General features: G+C 36.4%; 1 protein-coding gene across 5 annotated transcripts in view; it reads left to right on the forward strand.

Moving 5' to 3' along the window:
* The first annotated feature begins 19,776 nt into the window (after positions 1 to 19,776).
* The window catches only part of LOC145688299 (synaptophysin-like protein 2), a 63,345-nt gene continuing 57,558 nt past the window's right edge, over positions 19,777 to 25,563 (forward strand). For 2 of the 5 annotated variants that reach the window (XM_081762301.1, XM_081762302.1), the window contains exons 1-2: positions 19,813 to 19,933; positions 23,845 to 23,880. In XM_081762301.1, the coding sequence (XP_081618427.1) occupies positions 19,919 to 19,933; positions 23,845 to 23,880 (51 nt within the window). In that variant the 5' untranslated portion in view covers positions 19,813 to 19,918. Of the gene's footprint in view, positions 19,934 to 20,495; positions 20,648 to 23,844; positions 23,881 to 25,563 lie in introns of those variants that run through there. The other 3 variants (XM_081762303.1, XM_081762304.1, XM_081762305.1) reach the window with 3 other exon arrangements.

The following is a 25,563-nucleotide window of genomic DNA, read 5'->3' on the forward strand; positions in this document are numbered from 1 at the left end:
ACAAACACCGTTTCGTGGGTTTTCATCCGGGCTCGTTTGATGCAGGGCCTTTTGACTTGGGTCATTTTGTCGTGGGACCCGTTTGACCAGGCTCTATTTATGAGGGGCGTTTGATTCGGCTCCTTTCGATTCGGGCCATTTTAATCCGTTTCACTCGGGCCCTTTTGAAGCGGGTACATTTTTCCCCTGGGCCCGTTTGACGCAGGGCCTTTTGACTTGAGTCATTTTATTGAGGGACCCTTTAACCCAGGCTCTTTTTATGAGGGACATTTTGATTCGGCTCCTTTTGAACAGGGCCCCTTTGATGGGAGACGTTTTGTTTTGGAACTTCACTCGCGCCCTTCTGTTGCGGAGACTATTTGACTCGGGTTCTTTGACGCGGTGCCGTTTGACTCAGGGGCGGCGGTGGGTCAGTGGTAGAGCGTTCGCCTCTGCTGGTTGGGATCTCGGGTTCGATCCCAGCCCACGCCATATGAATTTTGTGGTGGACAAACACCGTTGCGTGGGTTTTCACCCGGGCTCGTTTAACGCAGGGCCTTTTGACTTGGGTCATTTTGTCGTGGAAACCTTTTGACCCGGGCTCTCTTTATGAGGTGCCTTTTGACTCGGGTCCGTTTGATTTGGGACCTTTTGTAGTGGGACCCTTTTTCTCCTGAGTCCGTTTGACGCAGGGCCTTTTGACTTGGGTCATTTTGTAGTGGGACCCGTTTGACCCGGGCTCTTTTAATGAGGGGCGTTTTGATTCGTGACCTATCGACTCGGACTCTTTTAACCGGGAAATTTTGACACAGGGCCGTTTGACTCGGGTCCTTTGTAACGGACCCCTTTGTTCCCGGGCCCGTTTGACGCATGGCCTTTTGACTTGGGTCTTTTGTCGTGGGACCCTTTTGACCCGAGCTCTATTTATGAGGGGCGTTTTGATTTTGCCCCTTTTGACCCAGGCCCTTTTGATGAGTTGCGTTTCGATTCGGGACTTTTGACTCGCATCCTTTTGTTGCGGAGACCTTTTGACTCGGGCCCTTTTGACGCGTGGCTGTTTGGCTCAGGGGAGGCGGTGGCTCAGTGGTACAGCGTTCACATCTGCTGCTTGGGGTCCCGGGTTCGACCCCTGCCCGCGCCAATTGAACTTTGTGTTAGACAAACACCGTGTGCGTGGGTTTTCTCGGGGTTCTCCCGTTTCCTCCCACTTTCTTCATTCCACCATTTCATTCATTACTCATCATCACCGTCTCCCTTAGCCTAACCGGCAAAAACGTGGGACGTAAAACTCAAAGATTTTTCTATATGGGTCTTTCCCCCTTCCCGTTGGAAAAAAATTCTGCGGGCGTTAGTGATTATGATGTTGCTTAGTTACTGTATTATGTTGTTTTATACACGGAATAAATACTTCTGTGTTTTATATAATAATGAGAACCTTATTTACATTTATTACGGTCCTTGCTTTATGACAGCGAAACATATTCACGTTCAGTGTAATCAGTTTCCATTCCCAAATAATTACAGTGAGGCGAATGATATAATTCATGCACAGATTTAGGACTTAGGAAACATATCGTAGTAAATTCCTGAAGAGTGAAAAGCGCTAGTAGCAGTAATTAGCTCAGTCAGTCCCTATAGTTCCTTAGTGAATTACATAAATCTTACAGATGTTGTATCTCTTTCTTTCTCTTCTCTCTACATCATGTCTGGAGATTACTGTTTGGACAAATAAGCTAAAGTGGCAATTTTAAAAAGTAAGATGATCTACGCTATAAATGACAGATGTTGTAATTTTTAACTTAACATATAAGGCAATAAATTCAAAAACAAAGATGACAGTGCACTGATGCTTGAAATCTGTGCCTTTACTCTCTATACCTACGTTATTTCCCTAGTCAAAATAAAAACTCTTCAAAATTAATCACAAATTCTTATGCAACCATCCCTTCCTTAGAGTACTGCGCAGTCACATACCCGTCACGGCGATGTAAAGGCACTTTTGGCGACGAGGATACATAGTTTCACACCCTCTTTCATGTCTGATACATGTCGTTCGGCAACTCGAGTGCCCCATTTGGACCCTTCCCTGGTCAGTGCTATACAGTGTTGCCCCATACTTTAGTGTTCCACTTTTATAGTGTTTCCAGTATATTACAACTAATGTTCCGAGTTTTTTTTGTGTCGGTGTGTGTTCTCCATCTAAAAATAAACTTTTAGATTATTTATCCTTACCTGGGAATGGAATATCCCTTCATATTTAGAACCAACACCACGTGCTTCAGCACAAGGACCACCAAGCAGCCGTTTGAAACAATGGAAAGACATACAGAAAGAAGAAGGAAAAGAGGACGTACAGAGGCAGAAAACATCAGTCTCCAACTGATCAACTTCTACCGTTTTCTCCAAGCTGCTTTGGGCGGGATAGACTACCTAACCTTACCTCTGCGCTGCTACGGGCAAGAGGTTCCTTACCAATCTCTCCGCTGCGCTGGACAAGAAATACTAACCCACCTCTGCACTGGTATGGGCAAAAGGTTATTTACCAATCTCCGCGCTGTATGGGCAGGAGATACTAACCCACCTCTGAATTGCTACGGGCAAGAGGTTCCCAACCAACAAACCACAAGACCTCTGGGCAGGAGATCCAACTTATAGAGAAAGGATAATTTAGAGACATTGCTTATTTGTAATTCAGTGTATAAACTGTATAAAGATTTTTTATAATAAAAAAGGTTAGGGATAAACACCTGCACTGATTGTCTACACGTCTGTGAAGTTGTCTCGCCCACCTAACGAATTTTTCTTTTTTTATCTACATCGTTAGTTTATCGTTAGTTTACGTTAGTTTTGCTAAAATTATCGTTGCAAAAATAACGATTTTATTCGAGAAATAAATGGGCAGGCCAACTTCACGGTTCCCCGCCCACAAACGAATTTCAAAAGTTTTTCATATCACATCGTTAGTTTATCGATAGTTTACGTTAGTTTTGCTAAAACTATCGTTAGTTTCGCAAAAATAACGATTTTATTCGAGAAATAAAGTTTCCCGCCAACTGTGAATTAGCCCGCCCATATTGAATTCTCATAAAATTCCAACTCATATCGTTAGTTTAACGTTAGTTTACATTAGTTTTGCTAAAATTAACGTTTGTTTTGGAAAAATAACGATTTTATTCGACAAATAAAAGTTCCCGCCAAATGTAAACCCTAACAGCACATTTACATAACAGGCATACGTAAGAAGTATATAAGGCACATACTGGACACATTCTCATGTACTGTACCTGAGGGAACATGATAGGCGTATGCCTGCTATGTAATTGTGTTTACATTTGGCGGGAACTTTTATTTCTCGAATAAAATCGTTATTTTTGCAAAACAAACGTTAATTTTAGCAAAACTAACGTAAACTAACGATAAACTAACGATATGAGTTGGAAGTTTATGAGAATTTAATATGAACGGGCTAATTCACAGTTGGCGGGAAACTTTATTTCTCGAATAAAATCGTTATTTTTGCGAAACTAACGATAGTTTTAGCCAAACTAACGTAAACTAACGATAAACTAACGATATGAGTTGGAATTTTATGAGAATTCAATATGAGCGGGCTAATTCACAGTTGGCGGGAAACTTTATTTCTCGAATAAAATCGTTATTTTTGCCAAACTAACGATAGTTTTAGCAAAACTAACGTAAACTAACGATAAACTAACGATGTGATATGAAAAACTTTGGAAATTCGTTTGTGGGCGGGGAACCGTGAAGTTGGCCTGCCCATTTATTTCTCAAATAAAATTGTTATTATTGCAAAACTAACGATACTTTTAGCAAAACTAACGTAAACTAACGATAAACTAACGATGTGAGTTGGAATTTTATGAGAATTCAATTATGGGCGGGCTAATTCACAATTGGCGGGAAACTTTATTTCTCGAATAAAATCGTTATTTTTGCGAAACTAACGATAGTTTTAACAAAACTAACGTAAACTAACGATAAACTAACGATGTGATATGAAAAACTTTTGAAATTCGTTTGTGGGCGGGGAACCGTGAAGTTGGCCTGCCCATTTATTTCTCGAATAAAATCGTTATTTTTGCAAAACTAACGATAATTTTAGCAAAACTAACGTAAACTAACGATAAACTAACGATGTAGATAAGAAAAAGAAAAATTTATTAGGTGGGCGGGACAACTTCACAGATGTATTGTCTACCATACATTACAATATGCATGAACTTCCATAGATCCAGTGGGGGACGAATTTATTGAACTTCTATGAGTGTTTCTCGCCTTAAACCTACCACATAAGAGTTGACGATTATTCTGACTTTAGGCTAGTAAAAACAATATAAAATTAGTGTTTATGTACACTATTTCTTTGTAAAGTTATATATTTTATTTTTCGATATTTTCCAAGTATCTACCTATTTAACTTTATAGCTAATTGTTTGAATTACAAATGTAACACTTGCATATGTGTCTGTGGCTTCGTGTGTATGCTTTGTCAGTATAATTTCAGATGTAATTCAACTTAAAATGTAGTTCAAGAATATTCATTCGTCCCTTAAATGGTTGCGTATAGGGGCATATTGCTTGAAAGTACTAGTCTTGTACAGTCACTCACATAAGTACCTAGAGCCCTGACTGTTATAATTCCATTACTCGGGGTCCAGGTCATTTGCAGTTGTGAAAACGCCTAGACACATGCAACCCAACTTACACGTAACTTTTTTTTTGGCACTAACAGCAGTTGGTAGCACTGGGTCAGATCTTTACGCAAGTAAAATTGTGAGTAGATGACGCACAAAACATTTCTCTATTCTGACAAGTAAACCTTACGTTTGGGTGAATCGAGTTGCTGACTGAGACACATATGAGAAAGTAGTACTAAATGTGGTCAGTATTTCAGTGAAGTTGTAGGTGCGAAGCTCCAGGGGTTTAGCAGATACAGCTACCAGAACATCACATGAAAGTACAGAAGAGTCTTCATACAGTTGGAGGTAAAAGCGCTGTAAGACCTCTTGTAACGACAAAAGGTGAATAACAAATATATGGGTACATATTAGGACAAGGGGGAAGTCACATAGTAAGGGTATACCTGACGGTGGCCACCTTGAAATCCGCCATTTTGAATTAAGGTTAAGTTTTTAAAATAGGAATAGGGTCATGTGATACATGATTTAAGGCGCAAATTTAATCAGAAGAACAATGGTGACGTTAATTTTGATTTACGCGCAACTGGTAAAAAGTTACAGGGAAATTAAATATTGTTGCAGCATATGTATTAGTCCTTTACCCCACCTTGTAAATTTTGTGTTAATGATAATAATTAAATAAAAAGCAGTTGGATAAATATTAGGTCTATGGTAAGAGTTGTCTTGATGGCGGCCATGTTCAAATCCGCCATTTTGAATCACACAAAAGTTTTAAACAAAACGCATAACATCGCGTTTCCAAAACGCGGGAAAAATGTCAAAGTGAAAGTTTTGGAGGGAAAAATTTTTTTCTCGAACTTTGGCCCCCCTGGACCCCCCCTGTGTGAACGTAGCCATCTAAAAAAATCTGATAAATTGTACTTGGTATACTGAATGTGTGTGCCAAATTTCAAGTTTCTATCTTGAATAGTAAGGGCGGGAGAAATTTTATCAAAAATTCCCACAATGCCCCAAATTACCACAAAACACTATGATCTCAGGGAAAAAATTTCCTGAGACATCCCTAATTACCCTAGGGTCACGTGTTGCCCATATTCTCTTCTGGATAGAACTGCCTTTCAAGTGGTACCATTCATATGTCTCCATCATGTATCTAAGGCGGGAAATTCCAGAAAAAAGGGATTTTTTGGTCCAAATTTCCCTTTTTTCAACTTTTACCCCTCTGGACCCCCGTTTTAACGCAGAAATCTGAAAAAAAATCTGTTAAATACTACTCAGTGGACTGAATGTTTGTGCACAATTTCAATCTTCTAGGCGCAAAAGTAAGCCCGCCAAAAAAATATACCGACCATGTCCCATTTTTCCCTGTATAGAAGTATATTTTTCAAAAAATCCCTGAGACGTCCCTAATTACCATAGGATAATGATTCGACCCTCATTCTCTTCAGAATAGAACTGCCTTTCAGACGGTATGACTCACGTGTCCCCATCATGTATGTGAGGCGGGAAAATCCTGAAAAACGGGATTTTGGGGGTTAAAATATCCCTTTTTTAACCCTTTGCCCCTCTGGTTCCCTTCCTGTTTAACAGTGACATCGGAACAAAAAATCTGGTAAATACTACTCGGTGGACTGAATGTTTGTGCAAAAGTTCAATCTTCTACGTGAAAAAATAAGCCCGCCAAAAAATAATGAACATAGGCTTCATAAGGGAAAATTTCTATTTCAAAATTATGACGTCATTACCTCCTATGTCTGGACGCAGGACGGTCTGAAACCATACGTAATGTCTTCTACAATGTCTCTCGACTTGAAAAAAAACGGACGGAAAAGCTCAAATAGAAGAGAAATAACGCAATGTACCATGAAAAACGCGTATGGTACAAATTGTACCATAAGATCCCACATTACATACACAGCAATATTGAAATTAATATATGGTGTTCTTTGGAAAACACGATCCGAACCATAGAGATTCATCTTAGAATGGAGAACTGTTTCGTTAGTCACTTACTTTACAATTTTACCTGCATAAACACCTGGATCAGGGATACCAACTGCTGTCAGTGCCGAGAAAAGTTACGTGTAAGTTGGGTTGCATTTGTCTAGGCGTTCTCACAACTAGAAATGACCTGGACCCCAAGTAATGGAATTATAACAGTCAGGAGTCCAGGTACTTATGTGAGTGACTGTAATACGAGTGTAAAATTTTTCAGAATCAAATATTACAAAACTGTATATAACATGAACTCAAGACAAAGATATCAGCATTAGTATTTAGAAATAACATTTACTATTATTCTAGAATTTTTACTTCATAATATTTTAGGACCTGTAAAGAAATGTATTACAAGACTTGTTGCGTTAAGAAATAGGCCCCAGCTGTCATTAAATTCCGAAATCGTAAAGTGCATATAACATATTTTGTTCTTTCGTTTATAACAATTTGTTATACGAGCGTCGCATCGAAAACCTGGTGCGAAGTTCTGCCGCCCTTGAAGAAATGAGTCAGTCTTTTTTCCGCTAGAAGCAGGAAAATTCCTCTCCCAAGTATGTACTCCCATGCGCAATAAAAATTGCGCGTATACTGTAACTCACGATTTTCCGTATTTATTCCTTTTTCCTTACGTTTATGGGTAAAATTGAGTTATTAGTATGTGGAGATAATAGAGAGCAATCTATCTAATTAGATATTTCCAAAAAATATAATAAAATAATAAAAATATAAACAAAAAACAAAATTATGCTCGGTTTTGTGTATACTGGCAACGATGATTTCTAGGGATTTTTTCAGTAGTACAGCACGATTGCGGAGGGAATTCAGTAGGGAAGTCGAGGAGATGGATCAAGGAACTGGATACTGAATTAAAATGTTGCATTTATTGGTTAAAACCTAGTGTGTAGATTGCCTGCCAAATATAAATTAGCTTCTGTAACTAAGATGTCGTACGAAAATATAGAATTAAACAGAAAAACTCTTATGTTAAGGTTCGAAGCGATACGCACCATGGTTATGAAGATTATTTCTTAAGAAAAAAGAACAAACACAACGTACCCTCTGTTGTTAGGTGGATAGAGTGGCGGACTCGTGGATATTTTATTATTTTGACACCACATCGAATCCCATCCTATCCCATCCCATTTTTTAACAAAACATTATTGGAAGTGTATAACTTTGATGTTAATAAGAACCGAAACAGTATAATAAGGAAATAACTTATTGATAGTATCCTTTAATCGACGTATTTATTCAGTATTAGAATACGTGTACTATTGCAAACAGTTATTGTTTTCAGTTTATGGTCTTGTATGTTACCTGCCCGTTCTTGAACAGCAGACAACTCACTTCGGATTTGTGTGTCAAGAACAGGAAAAATAACATACGCGACCTTGACAGTCTTCCCAAGTTTACCCCTTGTTATATCGACATGACGTTACATCGAATGATGCTTGTTGTCGTGAAAAAAAGGAAGAAAGGAAAAAGCTGATGTCAAATTATCGTTTGTCTGTGTGTGTGTGCGCTTGTGTTTTTTTTTTCTTTTTAGAGTATTGACTTTCTCCCTCTCTCTCTTTTTTTCATATCCACAATTGCAAGAAATTATGACCGACTTTTGTGGGTTTATTGGGAATAGGACGATTTATTTTGGATTGCTAACAGACGACATTTTTTTAACCATTTGCTTTAAACTTTGGCTTTGTGGCTCTTAGCACCCACAAAAGGTCATTATAAACTATATAAGCAGTTCCCGTTTTCACCGGCCGCTGAAAAAATATTGGGGAAGAGAAAAGTGCTTGCCGTAAAGATAATGAATTAAAAAAAAAAACAAATTAAAACAAATAATTTATAAATCTTTATAATACACTGTAAAGTTACGAGCGATTACGGCTAAGAATTTAACGTGAGATTAAAATTACGAGTATTATGTATTATGATTAAACAAATAATATACAATAAGTAAACTACAAGCAAATTATATATTTAACAACCTGAGTGCTTAAAAACAATTACTTTATTTTTAATTTTTATTGTTTTAAAATTATTTACTTTGATTAGATGGCCTTTTTGATTTATAGGAATGATTTTTTTAAAAAAAATATTTATAATTTCCGCTAGCGGCAACGAATGAGAGTAGGGGATAATTTATATAACACTTGCGTTTTATTATGCACTGCACAAGGAGGGTGGGGATTAAGTCAGCCGCAACTTTTTTCTTTTGGGCTTTTTTTTTTTTACAGAAATTTGGTTTTCTGTAAAAGTCAAAACCTAATTTGAGTGTTATGCTTATATTTACTAAATTCTAACGACGACAAAAACACGATTTCAAAATGCAATCATAAGTCGGTGTAAGGAATGTTTTCGTTGAACAAAGCTAAATTATACAGATCTATGTATGCGGAACACGAATATTTCCAAAAGATGGCATGAATATGAACGATAATCATACCATATTTCTACATTATATAGTAGCGTGAAAAACTGATCTTAAAATGATATAACAAACAGGCATAAGCTTTTTTTCTAGCATGGCAACACATTAAACTTAACTCATTAAATTTTGGGAATTACAAATTATCACCTTACGTGTCGTTGTATTCCTATTCGTTTTCACGTTCGAGCGACGAAAGAAGAAATTGTAGCAATACTGATAAAAATCGAAGTCGAGATTTCAATGAATTCAAGTTTCACGCCCCCACATATCGAAAAAGTGATTTTGATGTCTGTCCATCTGTTCGTCTGTCGGTTCGTCACGCTTTTTCATGTATTCAAATAGAGGCCATACTGTTCGACGTATCTGGACCGAATTCTAGACATGAAGTTTTTATAACACTTTAAAAAAACTAACTAACTATACGGCCTATGGAACCCGGAGGTTCAATGCCGCGTTCACAAAAGCTCTCCACTGACTTCTATTCTTAGCTAACTGCATCCAGTTTCTACTTTGTATTCCTATCTCTGCGAGATCCATCTTAATATTGTCCTCCCATCTGCGCCTAGGTCTTCCTAATGGTCGTTTTCCGATTGGTCTTCCAGTCAAGACTTTGAAAGCATTTCTATTTTCTTCCATTCTAGCTACATGACGCGCCCACCTAAACCTCCTAGACTTGACGACCCTAACAATGTTGGGTAGATCATATAAATTGTGTAGTTCCTCGTTATGAAGTTTCCGCCATTCCCCATTCCCGTTCCTCTTGGGTCCGAATATTCGTCTCAGGATCTTGTTCTCAAATACTTTCAGTCTATGTTCTTCCCTCAGAGTAAGTGACCATGTTTCGCAGCCATACAGAACAACAGGCATAATAATCGTTTTGTATATTTTAAGCTTCAAATTCCTCGACAGAATTCGCGACAACAAGAGATTTTGAACCGAATAGTAACACGAATTCCCTGCTTTGAGTCGACATTTAATTTCTTCGTGAATATGATTTCCCTCTCTTAATATTGATCCTAGATATTTGAAACTATCCACTTTACCAAAAGCATTATTTAATATTTTAACGCATCCATAATTTGCTGTATTCCGGTCCCGACGCACTTCCATGTATTTAGTTTTCTCTGCATTTACTTCTAAACCCATGTCCCTGCAAGAGTTTAATAAGATCTCTGCATTTCTTTCTATTGTTCTCCTATCATCCCCTATTAAATTTACATCATCAGCATATGCCATAACCTGGTCAATACCGTTCAACTGTAGGCCCTGGTTGCTATCTTTGATTTTCCTTATAGCGTATTCCAGAACGAAGTTAAATAATAATGGCGACAACGCATCTCCTTGTTTCAGGCCATTTTCGACGTGAAAGCTCGTGGACAAAAATTTTCCTACCCGGACTTTACTTTGGGATTCATTTAAACATATCTTAATTAATCTAATTAGCTTTCTCGGTATTCCAAGTTCTGTAAGGACGTTGTATAATGTTTCTCTCCTAACCGAGTCGTACGCCTTTCTAAAATCAATAAATAGTCGATGTACCGGGGTATTGTATTCCCACTTTTTTTCGAGTATTTGGCGAATGGTAAATATTTGGTCGATAGTTGATCGATTTCGTCTAAATCCTCACTGATAATCTCCAATAATTTCATCTGCGTATGGGGTCAGTCTTGCTAACAGAATATTTGAAAGGATTTTATAGGATGTTGATAGAAGAGAAATGCCTCGATAATTATTACAGTCAGTTTTGTCGCCTTTCTAGTAAATTGGAACAATGATTGATTCTTTCCACTCTTGTGGCAATTCTTCCTTGTTCCATATAAGGAGAATGAGTTTGTGTATTTTGTTCCACAATTTTTCGCCCCCAGCTAAAATTAACTCAGCCGGAATTTCATCTACACCCGGAGATTTGTGTTCATAACACTATCGTTTCGAATTCTATATCCTCCGACACCTAAAAATAAGGGTAGTTTACTGAAGGATGAAAATTTAAAATCATTAAATTGTCTCAAAAACGGCTGTAAAGATTTTGTTTGTATTTTTACAAATATAGTATGAATCATTGCTCTGAAAAAATACGTAAGGTGTAATTTACTGTATGGGATGCATTTTTTGAACAATTTTCTCAATCACATTTTATAAATAAATGTATCATTAATAACCTGACAATATGACACAACTCGTTCGTCCTGAAAACATTCAGAAGAGGTAGTTTAGCCTACTTTTCGACGATTTTCCCATTAACGCCTGACCCAATTTTGTTCATATTTCATAAATAAATGTTACATAAATAACCTAACGATATGGTATAGTTCCATCATCCTAAAAAGCTAGAAGTGGTATATTACTTTTCGGAGCAAGTTTTACCCTACGATTTTGTCGATAATTACTCTGGCAATTTTGTTCGTATTTCATAAATAGCATAACTCGTTTGTCCTGAAAAGATATACAAGGGATATTTTATTCTTGGGGATGACTTTTTTAACGATTTTCTCAGAAAGTACTCAAACGCTTTTGCTCATAGTTCACATACAATTATCTGCTTAATAATTCTAATGTATGGCATAAGTTATTTCTAACAGAAATATGACGAATGGGTACTTTACTTTTGGACGTAAGTTGCTTCGAACAAAGTTTTCTAAAACACATTATTTTATTCGCATTTCCCAAATAAATGTTTCAGTAATAGCTGCAGCCTAACACGAGTCAGTTTAAGAAATTCGAGCGAGAAAATTCAGTGCGTTTCATCCGTACTCATTCTTAAATATATTTTTAAATGTTACACCCAATCACAATTTTCCTAAGAAAATCGAAACTTCTTTTTAAATGTGCCTTGCTGTGGCCAAATGGTTCAAGTGCATTGGTTCTGGATTTGATTCCCGGTGAGAGCTAGTGTATTTTTATCCAACGTTAAGGAATAGGTGCAAAGAGAAAAGTGTTTAAACAAGTCTAACCAAGCTAATGAATAATACAAAGAAATAATACAATATTACGAAATTCTAGAAGAAACGTTGTTAATATTAGATATTTGCGTGTAAAAGTCCAACCCATGACTGCCAACTCCAAAGGTAAGAAAGTGAAACATCCAATACCAGGTTAATCAGTGGTCTCTAGTTAAAGCTATCCTACTAGGAAGTGATTGAGATACCAAAAAATATTGTAATCGCTGGGAGACATGTTAGGAGAATACATTGGGTGAGAGAGTTTAATACTGGAACTCATGAATAGTCTCTGCACCTTCGTTTAGTATTGAAGTGCATAGGTCTATATAGGTTTGCATTGAAATGAGCATTAATGCACAACATCTGTTGAACATTACGGGGGGCTTGCGGACAGGTTTGCAGTACATTTTACAGGGTTCGATATTGTAACGATCCTAGAAAACTCCTCAGCCTTTCCGCACTGTACTCTATAAGTTAAATTCGTGCTTAATTAAAACTATGTGTTTAAATTTAACACTGTTAACCGTTAATACCTGTGCACAACGGGCAACAATCCGCCAGTAATTCTTTATTTTTGCCCTTTGTTTTAGCGCCATAAATGTCTTTGTTCATAAATTTCTTTGTCTATGGTTTTGCATATACGTAGCGTGGACATTAAATTTTGACTTCTACGCCATATGCATCTAATTACAAACACACCTATAGAACGAACACAACAAACTTGGAATATATAGTTTATGTATGGAAAATCATACACGAGGCGCTGCACGGGAGAGCAGTGTGCATACATATGGCAGTCAACTTCCTAAGAAATTTATAATAATAATAATAAATAATAAAAACAGAAAACGAAACAGTTATTTACATAATGTATTTATTTAAGCATGGAAGTGCAATAGACTTAAGTTATTTCTCTCTCTCTCTCTTTGAAGGCAACAACCTTTAGGGTGCCAAGACGTAGAAAAGGACTTGTGGCACTCATGACTATAGAGTGGTGTGTGTTTGGCACATCGGGTTCCTTCGTTGTTAGCCCCAGCTTTCTAGACCGGATGCAGTTATTCCCGGTAGAAAATACAAGAAAATATACCTTTCTATTACTATTAAAGTAAATAATTACACTCATTCCCTCAACGTGATACTTGTTTAACTGTATACAGACAGCTGATCCATGGGAGAATCGTTGATAATAATAAATAAAATAAACTCGACAAATATTCTTGTAATTTGCTGGACACGCCAGTGTGCCTGTTATCCGGTTGTGGCACACTGGAATATAGGGTATGGCTTTCTAATTTTTCCCCAACTATTTTAACTGCTTCAATTGAAATTAATCTATAACAATAAGAGTGAATTTAGTCTTCTTACCCTTCGATTTAGAAATAAGGTCCGCTAGAATTGTATATTTAAAAAATATCAGAATTTTATAGAGTAGTTTGTTTTATTCGAAATGACACACTTCCTGCAACTGTTTGGGTTGGAATTATTTGAGATCAAATCTTTAAGTTTTACGACCCATGGTTATACCGACTAGGCTAAAGGACACGGTGATGATGAGAAATAAATGAAATGGTGGAATGAAGAAAGTGGGAGAAAACAGGAGAACCCCGAGAAAACCCATGCACATGGTGTTTGTCCACCACAAAACTCACTTGGTGCGAGCTGGGGTCGAACCAAGGATCCCATGCACCAAAGGTGAACGCTTTATCACTGAGCCACCGCGGCCCCTCTGAAATTATTTATAGGAGAGAGTGACTATTTTATGAAAACTTGATATCGAACACATTTGTTTAAAAATATCAGCTTTTTGTGAAATATTGCTTAATATTCAGGAAAACCTAAGTCAATAAAATAATAATAATAATAATAATAATAATAATAATAATAATAATAATAATAATAATAATAATAATAATAATAATAATAATAATCTTAAATTAAAAACTCTCTGGACCTAGTGCATTGGCACAATTCCACGAATTAAAAAGAGTTTGTTTACTTCTCATGTAAGTGTAGAAGGACTTAATCCCTGTTGCTTTCAATATACGAAGAAAGTGTCCAACTGTCAAATGATATGCTACATAAAATGCCCTATGCAATATAATGTAATATAGAGTCATCATTTCAGGTTGTCTAAAGAACACTTTCGTTTTAGCAAGAAAGGAAGAAAATAGAAAATACTCAGTTTTAACCTAGTAGAAAGTTTGCAGATTTAAGAGAAAATGTACAGAGTTGTTGGATATTAAATGTAGTTCGGATTAATGGAGTAAGACACCGTAGTTCATTGTATGAAATATACTGGGAGTGACCAAGCCATTGCCTATGGAAATATCGAAAGAGATACGTTAATGGTGTTAGTTGCCAACTGTTGTAGAAATGAAAAATTTAAGGAAATCTCTAAAACTCTAAAATCACAGATCCAAATTGACTAACTGCTAAGTAAAACTGCTAAATCTGACTAAAGCAAAAAAAAAAAATTAATGACCTGTGTTACAGTTTCAGACACATCATTCTCATATCAAAACTACGATAGAAGTAAATTATGAATACAGGTGAATTTGCAGTTCTGGAATACCAACAAATGATTTTGCTAGATGTAAATTTTGGGAAAACATTTTTATAAGGTTTTAGATTTATTTATTGGTTTGTTTGTTTATTAGCTTCTCCATGCCGTAAACGTCGCCAACACCTAGTGGCCCACTTGCTGGTAAATGGCGATCGTCAATATAGCGACGCGTCGAAGGATTGCCGCTAGTGTGCCACTAGTGGCAGGGATTCGTCGAGTCGAAGCGGATATCTAAAATCGGGGATATTGAAGTTGCCACCACGTAACAGCGAGGACTTCATTTTGATCCCCGCTCCTTTGATTTGTCACGGAGAATTGCAAAGGGACCAACACGAACTATCCCAGTCATGTGCATGCGGTTATTATTATATATTACTTTTCCCTGACGAATTGTTATTATAAGGACAATACTTGAGCTCCGGGGGTCAAGAGTAACTCCTGCCTTTACATCATGAAGTGAAAAATCTTGAGATGGGTGCGTATAATTGTATGAATTTAGTTGGCAACTGTCGCCGATCACTAGCAAGTGAATATGGGAGAACTATGAAAAAAGTAAACAGACGCTTGCCATTTTGTTATAAAATTACATGACGAGTGCATTTGATCTGATTCCAAACAGTTATCGTCAAATATACCCGGTTAATGGAGCACTCTGATTAGAAATATTAAAAATACTTCAGCGATTTATCACTCTACAAGCTGTGTCTTTACAATCGCCTCCGTGGCGAATTCGGAAGAACACGCACCTAATAACCCTAAGGTTGGTGGTTCACGCCCAGCTCAGGGCACTTCATTTTTACTTTTTTTAAAAATGTTTGTAGACTCACCTTAATGCAAAGGCGATTTAACGTATTTTAGGGGAACAATTTTGTGGTTCGTTGGCGTTCCGTCGCTTCTCTGCCAGTGGTGGTATAGTTTTCAAGGCGGAAGTGAGACCAAGTTTTGGCTGCGGGACCACCAATTTTTGGGGACATGTCGCTAGTTGCCTATCGGTAGTCCACCGACGCTTACGGCATGGGGTTGTCCCCTCACAAGTGAGGCAGATTGTAATCGATCAAGAGTGTTTGGGAAAAATGGGAAACATCTTCCGACTTCGACTTCTGAATAATCCGTTTAGGATCAAGTCGAATCAAGGCTGAGTCACGGGAAGGTAGAACAAGTGAGGCAATCTTTCCAAGCACTACGCTGTAGAGCCTCTGTCTCATTCAAGACTTAGACTCTTCAGGAAAAGTAACAAGTTTATTACTTGTAATTTATTCGTTGAGTCAAAGTATTTTGCAATAAACCATCGTTTTGTAAGATATTTTTACGATTGTATACTATTAATTTCGAAAATTGTACACATAATATAATTTTCCATCATGGATTTGAAAAAAATCAAAGTTCGAACAAAGAAAGATCTTCGATCCACATGTCTCTTTCATTATTGATCCTTAATTTATTTTAGTCCTAGGCAAAGCGAATCGACGGGATGGCTCTAAGTGAAAACATTCATTTAGATGGTTAAGTAATCTGGAAATTCCTGCTGTTATTTCACGAAACACAACAAATCTTGAGAAACAAAAACAATTTTGCTTACCAGGGGAAGGGAATAAATCATCTGCTTACGTTTGCTTAACTAGGAAGAAGGCAAGGGCGCCGATCCTAAGGGGCCGGGCCCCCCAAAGCTCATGTAGGCCCCCTTTATATTTATGAATATACAATATTTGGCATAATTTGAATGCAATTTGCCTTAAAATCCTAATACATATCGTCTGCATTTGAATGCCCTCGCAGAAAAAAAAATTACAGAGAAATCGGCGCCCTTGGAAGAAGGTCTAGTGAAAGGAATAAAAATGTGATAACGTAATGCTTGAACAACTCTATCTAATGGAGAAAAGTAAATTAGTATTCAACACTTCTTTCAATTTTAAGAATTTCAAAGATTCTCGTAATTTAGTAGCGTCCCGGATTTGCATTTTTGAAGTACGGGTACTCTATCTATACCTTAACATTTCAGACCACGCACTTAAGCCGCTTTGCCACAAGAGGCACATAGGAGTTTTTCTTTCGATTTCCTTAGGAATATTGAGAATGGTATGACTTTTAAAACTATGTTTAAATAAAGAATACATATCGACACAATAAGATGATAATCTAATACCTAGGAAATATATTGAATTGTTTTTAATTTGTTCTCACGCTACCAAAACAGTATTTTTTTTATTCCAGCCTTTTAATATAAGCATTTCACACTATTGTCTGTTCTAGGACAATACAATTCTAGTTCATGTATATGCTAGCTTTGGAAATACAGTAGAATTTCGCTTATCCGACATAAACAGGCAGGCAGAACGCTGGATAATATGGATGTGTTAAGAAAAGACCTGTTAAAAGTAAAACTTATGTTATAATTTTACATATTACACATCTAATAATAATGTTTTATAACAAATAACTGCACTGCACTGAATCAGGGACGTATCCAGCGTGAGGGCCTGAGGGCTGTCCCCCTCCGAAACTCAAGCACTTTTTAATAAACCTGCTTTTACCCTTTTGAGATTCTTTTATATCAGTTTACTAATAGTCAGTGTCCAAACTTTGGGCAATGTGCTGTTTTCTTGTTATAATTCTAAGAACATACATTAATGCCATTATACCATTTGGAATTAAAGAACAGGAATTAAATAGGATTAACATTTTGTTTCCGTTCTGTTTTTAACCTTAATATATTAGAACGATACACTCAATGTCTTCTTGCTATTTTTGTTATGTGATATACGTAGCAGACAGTTTTCTTTAGTTACATATATGTTTCATTTTGTTTGTGCTATAATGCAGTTTCCAAAGTAAACCGGTTTATAAATGAAAAGTAGGAAAAAGTTTAAGAGAAATACAGAACTGTTGCATTATTATTATTATTATTATTATTATTATTATTATTATTATTATTATTATTATTGATATTGATATTGATATTTTTAAAACATTAGAATTCGGTGCTTACGAGGATTCGTGTTGGGCCCCCTCCGAATAGAAAACCTGGATACGTGTCTGCACTGAATGATAGATGTATGAGTCAACGTGTAGACGGGCGCGCTAGGCGATATACTCCAGAGCATGAAAAATAGATTAAGACCACAACTTGCAGTTCTTCTTGCCGATTGGTGCTTTCTGCAATGATATATCGGATCATACGGTATGTGTAACAAAGGATGGTCGGATAAGCGAGACCATTGTGTATTGGTGTTTCACGCACCTAAACCTGTAAAATGTTTGTATAAACGATTATCTTTCACTCCCTAGCTAAATTTGTGGGTATGATCACACACCTTGCCTCATAAAGTATAGTCTTATAAAGAAAAAAATATTTTTTTAGCTAAAAGCTAAAGAGAAGTCAACTTCAGTAATTTACTTTAGTTTTTTTTTAATAATGGCAAACTAGTCCATTTCATCACGATAAATCACGTTTGATATTAAGATGTCTTTTTCTGTCCGTATATATCCTTTACATTTTGTTGGAGACAAAATTGTTATTTTCCCAAGAAAACAGGGCGAGAGAAGCTATACAACAACATGAACTGAAAACAATAGCTATTACCAATAATACTGTAATCCTGGATATCAATAAGTTGTCCTTAGTATATTGCTTCGGTTCTTATTAACATGAAAATTATAATGTTTTGTAAAAAAAAAAAAAAAAAGGATAGGATGGGATTCGATGTGGTGTCAAAGTAATAAAATAACTGCGAGTCCGCCACTCTATCCACCTAACCACAGAGGCTACGTTGTGTTTGTTCTTTTTTCTTAAGAAATAATCTTCATAACCATGGTGCGTATCGCTTCGAACCTTAACATAAGAGTTTTTCTGTTTAATTCTATATTTTCGTACGACATCTTAGTTACAGAAGCTAATTTATATTTGGCAGGCAATCTACACACTAGGTTTTAACCAATAAATGCAACATTTTAGTTCAGTATCCAGTTCCTTGATCCATCTCCTCGACTTCCCTACTGAATTCCCTCCACAATCGTGCTGTACTACTGAAAAAATCCCTAGAAATCATCGTTGCCAGTATACACAAAACCGAGCATAATTTTGTTTTTTGTTTATATTTTTATTATTTTATTATATTTTTTTGGAAATATCTCCTTAGATGGATTGCTCTCTATTATCTCCACATACTAATAACTCAATTTTACCCATAAACATAAGGAAAAAGGAATAAATACGGAAAATCGTGAGTTACAGTATACGCGCAATTTTTTTTGCGCATGGGAGTACCTTCCCTCCATTCCACGCGCGATTCCTTTTGTCTGTCCTTTTTTTTTTTAATACCTGTCTCATATTTTTGGTATAATATAAAAATGCTATAGATGAAACGATATAGAGAAGCACCGTACTCAATATGAATATATGTTCGGTCTTTGGTAAAGAAATATAGGCCTATTCTGAGGAAAGTTTTTGGAGAAGATGAACACCAACAAACGGGTGTGTTATACAGAGATATTTTTACTGAACTATGCAATATGAACAGCCAATATGCTGCAGACAATTAGGCCAAAATCAAAGCGTCTAAGATGGTCAGAAATTATAATTGAATTGGAAATACGCATGTAACAAACTAGAAAGTCGATAGGAAAGATAACATTTGGGTGTGCTAGGAAGTTGATGAGCGGGTAATATAAATCAGAATGATTTAGATCAGAATATATATATATAGTGCCTCATCCAGTCTCCTCGATTTCGGGGGAGACCTGAAGCTCTATGGAGAGACAATATTCATAATTTACATGCTACAGCTATGTCTTTTTTTTTTTAATGGGGGATTTAGAACTGTGGAGGGGGATTTTTCGTTCCTAGCGTGTCTGGATAGAATACTGGTGTAGAGTAAATAATAACAATGTTGATTCAATTTATTTGGCAAAGATTTAGGAGCTGGCGAACGTTTGTTTCTGTGGCGATGAATCTTCATGCCCACAGAGTGATTTTTTTCTGAGATAGCCAACATTTAAGAAAAAAAGTATTAAGTAGGTCTACATTAACTCAAGTTTCAAGTATATGAAATCAGGAGATTTGATAAATAATTTAAAAACTGATTTATTTCTTTTTAAAAATAATGTTTGAAAGCAATATTTAAAAAACTATCTGTTAGGTCATTTTCATTTCAATTCCCATACCTTAAAACTATGCCGTGTAAATTTGAATTTGGAAGATTGTCATGCCATCTGACGTCTGAAGTAAGCATTTGCTGGAATAGAAATTTATTGTAATAGACGAATTTGGTGGAAGCCACCAATAGTTCGTAGGAGGAAGGAGTGGCGGGTTGCAAATTATTTGGCAGGTGGGGATTTGTGTTGGTACAGAATGGAATCCGCACAGGTAAGAGAAAATTTCATACTTTTATCTTATTTATGTGATAAATGAAGAAAAAAATCTCTAAGTTCGCTATTTGTAAACAGAACATTATAATCTAGAGTATTGATTATTGCATCGAATTTTGGTTCACAAACAATGAGTACATTTTTATTTCTAGTTTTTAGTTTTCATTTGATAGAATCTAATGCGTATGCCTATTCTTAATTGATGTTATAGTAATGTAAAAGGAACAGATGAGCTATCGAGAAAAATATTCTGAATCTGATATATGTTTCTGATAAAACAGGATTTTTCACTATAAATAAATTGAAGTAATTAAAGTTATCCATTTGCTAACACCAACCACAATACAATTTTCACAAATCTACATTAGTGTAAATTCAAAATACAATACTACAGATAGAAATATCGCTTTTTTTACACATATAATACTACCAACTCTACCGGTAAATTGTTTTTACTGAAGCTTTTAGATTCCGTGTCCAATTGAGGAACAAATATCTAGCTACTGTGGTTGGTGGAAGCTAGTGGCATATTGCCAAACGGAGATTTGTTTTCGTTGGGATTTAGCTAGAGGTATCATCAGTACTATCGTCTGTGCTCGTACGTGAAGGTATTTCTGCAACGTATAACAGAGGAATGGTGCAAGGATAGGCGCCTTAATAAGAACTGATAGAACAGAATACATTATATTATTGATTTTATACGGCTCGAGAGGTAACAATTCTTTCAAGAAGCTATTTCATGTTCAGTTTTGTTCTTAAAGATAGTAGTTTAATAAATAACATATAGTCTACAGTGTGCTCTATTGAACAATTAAGTTCAGGTACAGTGCCGGCATTGTAGGGAAATACGTTCTGAGTGCTTTATATGTAATAGTCTTTTTTTTTTTTTAATGTTAATATAAGTTCTGTTAGTAAATCATGTATGGCGATTTAATTTTTACCGGTAGAAATAATTGTTCAGCTTATTTGCGTCTTACGTAATATTTTGAAGTCAACCGAAATTGAAAATATTAGCACATTAATTACAGAAGAAAGAGGAGTAAATTGTAACTTACGGATTACTAAATTAGTAGACAAGCTTGTGCCATGGCATCACGTGTAACATACATGCACAGTTTCTGATTGCAGAGCTTCTGTTGGGCTATATGATTACTGTGCAGGCTTTCGGGTGGAAGATTGGGCTCAACACCCAGTGGGAGTTCGTTTTTGGATTCTACATTAAGCTATGGCTCTGTCTCGTATCGCCTGATACTGGAAGGATTGTTAAGACTCTTAACCCAGCAGTTTTGTAATTTACCTTATAGCATCGTTAATATTATTAGTAAAATTTAAATACATGTAACGATCTAGTGGAGATTACTAACCTGTGTCCGATTCAAAAATTGGAAAGTAGGGGGTAAGGTAATTCCATTGGATAATATATTCCTTGCATTCGATTACAAATTGTGGATGAACTTCACAATGACCGTTCTAGTTGGTATCCTTACGCATACACGAAAAATTATACTCTTTTAATTTTAACAAAATGGGTCCACCCCAAACTTCCCTAACTTGACCCTACCCTACTCTAATATACCTCTTTAAAGCGATTCTATTTATCAATGCACAGCTTGAACGTGTATTGTAAAGTTTACCCCAGATTATTTTGTAACAAAATTTGATGAGGGTTGTGAGAAGTTAAAAACGAGACGTCTGAAACGAAGTGTGCACAGCATAGCAGCTTTAAAACGTTATGTTGTACGCTGCAGAAATGTCATGACGTAGCACAGATTATAACGTGAAATTTGTTCTAATGTTAGTTTTGAGGAGTAAAATAAATGTATGATGCACCGACAACTCGGCCAAATGTAATCAGAGATCATTACTTTCACGATTTTGTTTTTTGGTTATCAGAGTCTTCTGGAATAAGCATTCCAGGTAGGAGCATTCTGGAATAAGCGTCTGGTAGGAGCATTCTGTTATCGTAACCATGCCTAAGAGGGTCCCCACATACCTGAGCTAGATGTTCTGAATTACTGTATTCATCCCTGGAAATAAGTGTCCTGTTCGGTCTGTTCTTTTCTACTATTTTTCCTTCTTATCGTTTGTACTCATTTTATTTATCTATATGTATTTGGTTAGCTGTGAAACGACTTTAATACATAGGTATGCTTTCATTTTTGTTAGAGATTAAATAAACAAACACGGGCCGCGGTGGCTCAGTGGTAGAGCGTTCACCTCTGGTGCTAGGGGTCCCGGGTGCGATCCCAGCCCCCGCCAAGTGAACTTTGTGGTGGACAAACACCGTGTGCGTGGGTTTTCTCGGGGTTCTCCCGTTTCCTCCCACTTTCTTCATTCCACCATTTCATTCATCACTCATCATCACCGTCTCCTTTAGCCTAACCGGCATAACCGTGGGACGTAAAACTTAAAGAATTCAAAATTAAATAAACAAACTAACTCTCCGGCCTATGGAACCCGGAGGTTCAATGCCGCGTTCACAAAAACTCTCCATTGACTTCTATCCTTAGCCAACTGGATCCAGTTTATATTTTGTATTCCTATTTCTGCGAGATTCATCTTAATATTGTCCTCCCATCTGCGCCTAGATCTTCCTAATAGTCGTTTTCCGATTGAACTTCCAGTCAAGACTTTGAAAGCGTTTCTACTTTCTTCCATTCTGATTGCACGACCTGCCCACCTGAGCCTCCTAGATTTGGTGACCCTAACAATGTTCGGCAAATCGTATAAGTTATGTAGTTCCTCGTTATGAAGTTTCCGCTATTTCCCATTCTCGTTCTTCTTGGGTCCTAATATTCGTCTCATGATCTTGTTCTCAAATTCTTTGTCTATGTTCTTCCCTCAGAGTAAGTGACCATGTTTCACAACCATACAGAACAGGCATGATTATCGTTTTATATATTTTAAACTTCAAATTCCTCGACAGAATTCGCGACAAGAGATTTTGAACTGAATAATAACACGAATTCCCTGCTTTTATTCGACATTTATTTTCTTCGTGAGTATGGTTTTCTCTGTTAATATTGATCCTAGATATTTGAAAGTATCCACTTTATTAAAAGTATTTTTCGATATTTTAACATATTCATCCATCCATTTTTTGTTGGAGACACGGAATTATAAATGATCACAGAGCATCAAGATGTTGCTTCTTGTATCTTGTCTGACATTGTCTAGACAGTGTTTTGGTTGTTTCCAACGTTCGTAACGCACTTTCTTCGCTGATAACGTCTCGAACTTAAGGAATGAGCTTTCAAGCTGTTGTCCGAAGTAATCTAAGCATTTTTAGGGCATTGAATGTAATTACCTCTGGACTGTTTTTATGCCTCGCTGTGCTTGAAATACAGATAAAAACCTAAAGTATTGTATAATTTTGCCTATTTCGGTTAGTTGAGAAGGCTGTATTCTCAGTCTAGTAGGAGAAAATACTCGAAAGGTCATGGGAACAAAAGGAAGCGTACTTTTTAAACAGAAACGACTAAGGGTGCATGCGAAAGATTTATGGTCCATAAACTACCTGCATTTCTCTACTAATCAACGTATTCACAATACTCTTTGAAGCATTTACTGACCCATCACTGGTACCTTGCATAAGCTCATAGGTTTACGAACGAGTATCGTAAATGGATGAAATAAGAGTAGGAATTATTTTCATATTACTCCTTTTACTACATTTAGAAGCTTCGAAGGTAAGTACAGTTTTGTTTCGAGTGCATAAATGAATAAATGCATAAACAAATTGATTTTATGTGCATGCACGTCGATTGTTAGTTGGAGGGTTATATGAGTTTTATAAAAGTGGATGAATGATTTTTAAAACAAAATTGAAATTTGAAATTTTACATGTTAAAAATATTCAAGTCTCATTTAGTACGTAATTTTTGTTACTAATTGTATTTTTTCTTATAGCTATCAGGAAATGTGCAATATGAGAATGATATACAGGTAGGATTATTTACGAAAGTATACGTAGGCATTGAAAGTTTAAATATAAGTGTGTATTGCAGTTGTTGTATATTGATTGAAAAAAAAAGTGTACATATAAAGGTCAAGAGCGTTTTTAAATAATTTGTGCCCCTAGGGAAAGTACCCCTTAACTCTTTGAAGCACAGTAGTACTTATATTACACCACCTTTTACATAACGTTTGCGGAACTCCGTGCCACAAAGAGTTAAAAAATACGAGTTTTGCTCTTTTCCTTTTTTTTTTTTTTTAATTTAAGCAATTGTTTCGCAATAACGCTTTTGTTGTTGTTGCTGCTGTACAGATTCAAAATCTGTAGTTGATTTTTCTGTAATTGTAGTGTAGTGACTTAAGAACAAAGAAGAACTCAGTTTCAATGTAAAACACGCGTCTTGTTTCTCGAAAATGCAAGAATCAAACTGTTATAGTCATCTTCTGATGTAATTTAGCTTTCATTGATTGAGATTACTGTCTTAATCTTAATTATATATAAAACTACATGAGCTGACATAAATTATTGAGCACTTCCTGTAGGGCTACAATGATTAAATTTGGCATGATTGTAGCTTTTCGGAATGAACCCACAGGAAAATTGCCAAAAGTGAATATTTTAAATTTTTTATGGGTCTAAAGGGGTATGAAGAAATTCCGTTGTTATTTAAATGGGCGTTTTCTTGGGATAATCTTTTCTTTTAGATAGTTGAAATAGGAAAAGAAACGATAGAATTGTCGGTTCAAAAGGTGCGAGGCCGTAGGCCGAGCAAAGACAGTGTGTAGGGATGAAGCCCCCGGATGGGCAGACTCAGGAAATATTAAGAGCAAGTTCACGAAATTCACTGTTGATGCAAAGGTCGATAGATAAGAAATGCGAGGCCGTAGGCCGAGCAGGTCTGGGGCCCTGGGGGCGGAGCCCCCAGCTAACCAAAGACTAGTCTGTATATTAAAATGCTAGGTTTATATGTTTGTCCCCAATCCTTTCAACAATGAGATCTCGAAAACCACAAGTGTTAGAAACGTGCCGTTTTCGCTGGTTGATTCCAAATTTTGTGTAAATTGTCCAGCTCTAATTGAGTATTTAAAATATATGGCCGTTATTTCTTTATTACGTTTTTTAGGAGTGCGCTGGAAGTGTTGAAATTTTAAAAAAGTAAAACATCATATCCTACGAGTTACACATTCCACCACCACATTGTTCTATAAGGGGTTGTTACATAGCCAAATGATAGTGGAAAACGAATAATAACCATTTCTCCAGTCTAAGATGAATCTATCTTTGTTTGGAATGTTTCGCCTAATGAACATCGTATATCACTGACATTATAATTAATTGCGTATGTAATGCATTTGCTTATTATTCACCGCATGCAAGAAGAAAGAAACCATTGATCATACATGAATTAGAAACTCCAACTGCAAGTAGCCTCAAATCTTGCAAACGGTGCGAGATATTGGAAAAATAATCGAAAAATCTCTTTATGGTAACCCTTGGTGATTTTTATCAAGACGTCTTTCACTTGTGTCTGTAAAGAGATAGGTACAGATGTGAGGAATGACAAGAAAAGGGTTGCCAGATTTTGTATACGAAAAACCGGGACACCAATCTCAGGCTATACAGGGTGATTCACGAAATTCGTAGTAGGGCCTTAACTCAGGTCCTAGTGCACA

The sequence above is a fragment of the Thermobia domestica genome, chromosome 6 (genome assembly GCF_964235325.1).
Source record: "Thermobia domestica chromosome 6, izTheDome1.hap1.1, whole genome shotgun sequence".
Classification (NCBI taxonomy): Eukaryota; Metazoa; Arthropoda; class Insecta; order Zygentoma; family Lepismatidae; genus Thermobia; species Thermobia domestica.